The 7,719-nt window shown below is 38.4% G+C and overlaps 1 protein-coding gene and 1 long non-coding RNA gene across 3 annotated transcripts in view; one reads left to right on the top strand and one right to left on the bottom strand.

The window, feature by feature from the left end:
• Positions 1 to 6: 6 nt before the first annotated feature.
• Positions 7 to 7,719, top strand: part of LOC108448712 — a 60,132-nt gene continuing 52,419 nt past the window's right edge. For both annotated transcript variants that reach the window (XR_001864692.1, XR_001864691.1), the window contains exon 1: positions 7 to 2,978. This is a non-coding gene — a long non-coding RNA (uncharacterized LOC108448712). The remainder of the gene's footprint in view (positions 2,979 to 7,719) is intronic.
• SLC12A1 (solute carrier family 12 member 1) overlaps positions 3,779 to 7,719 on the bottom strand; it is a 45,605-nt gene continuing 41,664 nt past the window's right edge. Inside the window, exons 26-27 of the mRNA XM_017742602.1 lie at positions 6,642 to 6,709; positions 3,779 to 5,874 (exon numbers count right to left, since the gene is read on the bottom strand). Coding sequence (XP_017598091.1) covers positions 5,739 to 5,874; positions 6,642 to 6,709 — 204 coding nt within the window. The 3' untranslated portion in view covers positions 3,779 to 5,738. The remainder of the gene's footprint in view (positions 5,875 to 6,641; positions 6,710 to 7,719) is intronic.

Here is a 7,719-nt window from a genome sequence, read left to right as displayed (position 1 = left end):
ATCGCCCAGCCGGGGTGGCTGAGCACGGTGGGCTGCTCCGCGGCCTGCAAACAGTCGCTGTCCTCCCACAGTCCCAGGGTGATTAGGGCTGGAAGGGACCTCTGGAGAGCATCCAGTCTAATCCTGCTGTTACAGCAGGTCGTCTTAGAGCAGGTTGCACAGAATAGTGGGATAAAGAGACTCCTTCAGAAGTGGTCAGGCCAGCTCTTGTCGATGCTCTAGCTGGGAAAACCTGTCAGTGGTCGGTGTGCTCTGTTCTGTCTCGGAGCAGAAGACTCATATTTTCACTGTCTTTCATAGTCTCTGCATGCTTGCTATCCTATCTATGATGTAATTTCCCCCATATTGTTTCTGTATCTATGTCTTTCTACCCATATATCTATCTATATATCGGATATACAGATATATTCTACAGGACATATCTATATCCTTGGGAATAGGGAATTTCTGAAATTCCCCCATAGCTCTCTGCTGTGGTCTGAAAAGACTATCCCATTGGATTCACAGTTTAAAAACTGCCCCTGGTGATGCTAATGGATGTATTTGACGCTTTGCAAAATAGCTACAGACTGCTGGATTCTTTTTGCTGGTCTAAAGTTTGTCAAACAACTGTTCTTTGTGATTTTTTTTTAAAACTCTATGTGATTGTCTCTTTGCTATGTTATGTTTTTTAAATGCAGCCAGATGGCAGTGAAACCTTTACTACACATTGCAGTTCAGTTGTGAAAGGTATTTTTAAGAATGTCCCAGTTTGGGCTTTCTTTTATTCCTGTTCAGTATTTTCAGTCTAAATGGTATGCACTGTTTGAAAGAGAATACGTATTGTAAAACAGACCCTGTGAAAAAACTACTTAAAATATTTTATGGCTTCTGATGTAGGCTATCCAAAAATCGAAGTTCATAGGAATTGAAGTTGTATCCAACTGATACCTAATTGTAAATGTTTACTTATACAAGTAGGGCTTTATAGAGTTTACAACTGCATCCTGCATTATAGTGTAGAAAAGGACCAATTTTATGAATGGCCAGGCTTGGTGAGGCAGGCTGGGCTCTAAACTGTGCTTAAGGTAGCCTGAAAGCCCATGAACAATAGAGAGGAGGACTCATCCAAAAATATTAAGGAGAAAGGTCTTAGCTGAATGACACGTGGTTTTTTTCCAGGTCTTTACAACAGGAAAAACCTCCCCAACCTTGTGCTGGAAGACTGGGCAAGTTTACCTTGGTTCCGGGAGTGTGTAGCTTACTGTATAGATAGTCAGTCAGCCTTCCTGCATTCTTGATCGCTGATTAGTGCTGCTCTCCATCGGGCATTTCCTCCTGACTTTGAAAAACAATACTGAGATAAACTGAAATCATCCGCTTTTTTTCCTGGTCTGAGAGCAGGAGTGGAGGCTGCTTTGTTGTGGGGTAATAGCCACAAAATTCTCCCTACTGAAAAGTTTTGGTGTTAAAATGAGGATTTTTATTAGCAGAAAACCGTGGCTTTAGAAGAGAGATTTCCCACCCCATTCTCACTTAGAACAGCTGTCTCTTTCACAGTGATTAAGGTTTGTAATTTAAAAAGGCTGTTATCATGTTGTGTGTTCGTAATGAAGCTCTGTTTTTGTGATTACATGTTTGCAGTACAGCGTGGGGGCTGTAGAATTTTGCCATTGCTTTTTACTCTGTGCCAGACAACCTTAGTGTTTGATTTTGTTTGACACTTAATTTCCTCTGATGAAATTCCAGCAATGGGATGACTGTGGGTTATTGCACTTGTTGTTTGTGGGGAGTGTGAGCTGCAACTCGCTGTGTTTGTTTCCATTTTTCCTTGCAGAGTCAAGGTCAGTGTGAGATGTTCCCCTCAGCAATGCTGGCCACACGGTCTCGATGGGCTACACAGCTGCCAAGGGGCTGTGTCCTAGGTACCAGCATGAACAGATGTTTAAACAGTGGCCTGACTTCTGCTGAAGCACACTTGCAAAACCTTGACTTTCCTCAGCTGTAACTTGAGGGGTGAGTCACTCATTTAGCAAAGAGCTGCAGCACCTGAAGGTTATTGCCCTGCTGCCAGGAGTTGCAGAGGTAGCAAGGGAGAGAGAGCAGGATCTTGGAGTGATCCACACTCACTTCGTTAAAGTGCAATGACAGCCAAACCACCAGAGGCAGAAGGTTGAGGAAGACCCCTGAACTTCAAGATGGAAGTGCTGCAGGTTACTCAAATTCTGTGTTCCCTGCTTTGCTGATAGGTCAGGGACCTCTGCCTGAGGGAAGGTGACAAAGAGCTAAGGGGAGTTAAATGAGTCAGTAGTAGCTAAAACTCTGTAGCTGTTTGCCCCAGATGTACAACTGCAGTGCTAATTCCTGTTACCTGGTGACGTCTCTTGCTTGTAAACTCCCAATCAGTTGCTGAAACTGCTTTCGCTGAAAAGATCTTGAAATACCATACCGCATGGACTGAGAGAAAAAAATGAGAAATGTCTAGGTTTTCTGTATTGCCTGGTCAGGAAAGCTTTTGTTAGGACTCCTCGAAGATGTAATGAAAATTGCAGAGGTTTAAGACTGAGGAAATTTCCTATGCTGGTGGCTGGAGCTTTGTACGTTGTATTATGAAGATTGAGTGGAAACTCCTTTGAGTGTGAAGTAGGATAACAACATGCTCTTTGCAGTGTAGTTGCAGTTGTTTCTCCTCACAATGCAGTGCCTTTTTGGTTAGGTAGCTTTTCTACTTGCCCTGTTGGGTAGCTAATTTAAAAATGAAATAAAGAAATGATCCCCTCAAAAAGAATCTTTGTTGGGGACTGAAAAATTTAGCGAAAGGCACATCGGAAGAATGCTGTTCTGGACAGCACAATCTGGACTGTGCTTTAGGGATATGTAATCAAGATGGGCAACTTGTCAGTGGTTGTAAAAAGATTGAAGGAAAGTGAAGTCTCTGAACTATGATGAAATGCCTTCTGTGATACCTCTTGGAGCTCCACTAACATTGGGAGGGAAAGGTAAGATTCACTGATTGGAGGAACAATAGTGGATCATTTTAACAGGCCCTTAGGCACAAGCTTAGCTGTGCAGGATGCCTAGGCTTTTGAAGAAAATTCAAACTATTCTTTGTTCTTGCTTCATAGCAGTGGTATTTTCACACTTTAATGTCCCTGGTCACCTTACCTGTGCTTGCTTTTGTCGTGGCTGATCAAACCCAGGCTAAATTATATAAACTTATGGTAGTGTGATATAAGCGAAAAATGTGCTAGACAGCATTAGAGCTGTATTTTTTCCTTGAGATTTCAAGCATGTAATTAGAGTTTAGTTACTAACTTGATGATTAAAATTCAGCAGTTGTTTTACGGATAACTTATGTCAAGAAGTGTCTCTTACAGAGTGGAAAAGGAGGGAGGTGGACTAACAAAATTTTGCAATCTAAGTTGCAATTTAAGATAGTCTGTAATTAGTATGCTCTCCAAATTGGTCCACACAAATTCAGAAATCATGGTGAGGTACAGGAAATAGAAGATGCTAGGAAAATACTTAGTCTAAATTACTTGTGAATTTGTGGAAGTAACACCTTCAGGTAGCTAAGTGCTGTTGCATCCTGAGTTTATCCTATTACACTGTTGTGTGGATACAACTTCTAATTAATCACTGTCGTGCAAGCAAGACATTTGATAGAAATGTGTATGTTCGTACTTAGTTTTTGATGACTTTATTTAGAAGGTACCTCTTGGGATTTATTGTTGCAGTGCCCACAGCAGTGTGTTTGTGAGAGAGCAGTGTGAATAGTACTGAAAGTGCCGTTGCTGGTTCACTTTGTGCTCATTCTCTTTTTGGATCTGCTTGGGTCCCCCAGAGCAGTTTGGGTCAATGTTCCCTATAGATTGAGAGTTACAATACTTGGGAATATTTAGGAAACAATCTCCAGTCATGTATATAATTAAAGGGCTTAATAGAGGTGTATAATTCCTCCAGGTCCTTGTGTAGATTGTGATAAGAAACATGCAGAAGCCTAAGTGGAGCCTCCCTAAAAGCTCTGTTTCTTGGCATTGGCTGGGTGCCATTCAGATTATATCTGTGTGCTGTGTGAGGTGGAAAGGATGGTGACCATTACAATTCTACAAGGAACTGGAAGGACCTGGCAGCAGATAACAAGCTCTGGTATCACTGCTGACATCACTGTGAAGGATGAGAATAATCTCCTTATTTTGCAGGTGCAGAATGTGAGCTTTGGTTTGCTCAGAGTTGTGCAGGAAGTCTGGTATAAGGAGGAAACTTCTGTGTAATGCAGTTAGATTGTAAAATGATCCTTCAGTCTGGTTGTAAATGTGTAAGAAGCAAAGGAAGAACATTATGAGAAAATATCAATATTTAATATCCTGCCTTTAATAGATGGAGAAAATAAAGCATGGATTACTGGGCTACATTACCATGTTCTGCTGAATTGCTGCTGTTGAACTCAGAAAAAATGTGAACATCAAATATTTGTCATTTTTTGAGATGGGAGTGCTAGATCCACCACAAGTTAAATTCTAATAATTCAAGCAAGATGAGGCCTGCTTTAAAATACACATTTAGTGAAATTCAGGGCTCCTTGGCCTTCATGAGGCTTAGATGTTAGTTGATCTCTGCAAAGGAGTTGCAAGACTACAGAAAATAAATTAGCCATGTTCTGTGATGGTCTTTAATTTAAATAATGCTTACACATAGGATATAGCTTTACCCATTAAAAAGAGAAGCTGCTTTTCTTGACAGCTAAAATTATAAAGCACCATAATGTTGCAGAGTAGAAAATAGAAAAATTACATAACTTAATGGATTGCCTTTATTTTAAGTTAGTGTATAATTAATATTATTTAGAAAGTCAAAAAAGAGAGAAATCTTTTATATAAATCAAAAATAAGGCATTCAACTCAGATGAGTTTTTTTTTCTAATCACATAAATCACTGTGCATTTTGTCCCAATGTATAATGTCAGATTGTATTAGCCCTAACATTCACAGAAAACATTGTCAGAATATTTAGTATTTTACTAATTTTTTTGTGAAATTTACTTAACACATTTAATTATTTCAATCACAAATTCCATTGTATGTCAGAGCTTGAAAATGCATTATGAAGTCTTTTAATAGAGTCCATATTTTTATATATCTAATTTTTTTGTTTGTCACTAAATTAGAAGTGTTTGAATGAATTTAAATTTGCAGAGCAATTTAGGTAAAAGCATCTTAATTTGGCAATATTACAATCAAAAAGCATTGCATGTATTCTACTTGCATTCTATCAGTTTATCACTTATACCTGATGGATGCTGTAAAGGTTTTTGTCTCACAAGTTGGTGCATTTCATTTTAATCCTACTGTGTGCCCATTAGCAGCTATGATAGTGCAATTTGAAATAATTCTTTATCAATTTAATGATTTTTGTATTATACCAGTTAATTCTGGCTTTCTACGATAAATATCAAAAACTTTTTCAATACCTTATAAAATCAGAAGAATTTCTTCTTTGTGTGCTCAAAATGTTTGCTGTCTCTTTTGACATACAGGTAGATTTTCCTTCTTTTGCCTGTACTGGAGTGTAACACCAGCAGTAACCATGTACAATTTTTGTCTAATTCTTTGCTGTGTTGCTTTGGATTTTTGAAAAATTTTCTGTCAATTATTAAAGTTTTAGATTTGTATTAAATGAGTGTGTCTTTGATAAACCATTGCCATTAAAAATGTAGCTGTTGGAATCAAGCATGGCATATTCTAGGCACTGATGTTTTTCTAAGAATAGAAAGTCAGTACATTTTTGTGGTTGCCTCTGACCATTAAGACTGGAGGAAGGTTCTTGGAGAGAATTTCTAGCCAAGCCATGTACAGGTAATCAGACACTGCTCCTTTTCTTGCCACAGGGAGGCTTCTGTTTAGGCAGAGGGAAAAATAAAATTATGATTTTGAAGGCAGGAGTAGCCCAGGCTTCTCACTAAATACTAAGTAGAAACATCACTGTTCATATACAACTCTGATATAATTAGACTACAAGATTGTTTTAATATCATAAGGCCTTAATTTGCAAACCCTTGCTCACCTGATTGTACTGGACATGAACTGCTTGTGATTGTAGCCTTAAACTGGTAGAGAATATTTTTGGGGTCGTAAAACACACACATAATATGATTTTTTAAAAAGGATAAAAATACAACACATCCATAGTTTTGCAGTCCATCAGCTTATTTTCTGATCTGAAATTACTGTGAGATGAGAGTTTTAAAAGATGGGTCAATTTATGGTAAGCATTACAAGCTCACCAATTTTTTTGAGACTGAATTAATGGAACTGTAGAGGTTTATCTATGCATCACAAGTGCAAGCTAATTTATTGAAGCTGTGTATAAAAAACGTTTCTGTAAAAAAAAATCAATTCTGGAAAGGGCCTTTTTTTTGGGTAATTTTTTGGTGGCCTCTTTTCCTTTATACAATTGCTTCATCACCAGGAAAGATTCATATTCAGTGCAGTCCCAGAGAACCACCAGTCCAGATGCAAGTCCTTCAAAAGGTACTTAAAAGATTACTTTTGTGCTCAATGAATTAATGAATCAATGAATTAACACAAGGGTTTCTGTAGCTCCAGTTCAGAATCCCATTACACATTATTCTTAGAGTTAGAATCAAAAATCTTGCAACTCACAGGACAATGAGGTTGGCTGCTCTCGAATGCTCTTGTAAGAGTTCATTCAGACGGACTTGGCGATAACTCTGGTTAAAACACAATAGGGAAAAGAAAAAAATCAGTCAGGTCAGTGATCCTCAATTCTGGTGTCTTACATACCTCTGCACTCCCCTTGTCTGCAACATTTTCTGCTGTTGATTTGGCAGCACTGGAAGCCAGGTCTGCTCTGGGGTCCAGAGTGATAGCAATGACAAAATATGATGCTAAGCCACACTTTTTGATTAGTATAGTTACATTAGGGCCAGAGTTGTTCATCCCTGTGTAAGGTTTCCTGGGGATAGGGATTATTTTTGTACTGTACTTTATGGTCAAGCTCAGGCCCTCAAAATTTTTATAACTTAACAAGTCACAGGGAACAAGAGACCAGGGCAGGTTTGTGTAAGATAGATGTATCTTAACCGATCTTGTAAATTACTTTCTCTTTTTCTTTCCCTGGAGAAAGAAGAAAGCTGGTTTTTCTCCATTCAGACCTTAAATTTTCCTTCTATACGGAAATGTCAGTGTTCTTTTACATGTTATATAGGTAAGAATCCTCATAATGTAGCCAGTTGTTACCTCATGAGAATCATCCTGTAACATCACCCTTTATCTGTGCTGCCAGGTTTTTCTCTGTTGAATTGTAAATGTGTTCTAATGTCCTCTGTAAAATTCCCAGAACTGCCTTACTTCTGACGATAAGGGTCATATCTTTCCGGATGTATAAGCTAAACTTTTTGTTGCTGTTCTTGTTTTACAGAGTAATTTGGCATTTTCATATTGCTGACTCTTTTCAATCTATGGGGAGTTTTTTTGGTTCCTTAGTTAGTGACCTTGACAAGACCAAGCTTAATCATGTATTTTCTTTCTGTTGTATCCTCACTGGTTCTGCATGCAAGTGTCTGTGATTACATTCCTGTTTTCTTTTATACTGAGATGTTTTAAGGGCTCTGACTCTCAATTTTTGATAATTTAAGGTGAGAATAATTCTAAGGTTTTCTGCCCATAGCTGACTACTTATAACCTTACACTGGTTATCAGCTCCATGAAGAGGGTAATA

Source organism: Corvus brachyrhynchos, unplaced genomic scaffold (genome assembly GCF_000691975.1).
Source record: "Corvus brachyrhynchos isolate BGI_N302 unplaced genomic scaffold, ASM69197v1 scaffold97, whole genome shotgun sequence".
NCBI classification, from domain to species: Eukaryota; Metazoa; Chordata; class Aves; order Passeriformes; family Corvidae; genus Corvus; species Corvus brachyrhynchos.
The sequence above is the reverse complement of the archived record's forward strand: the minus strand, read 5'-3'. Positions and strand labels throughout refer to the sequence as shown.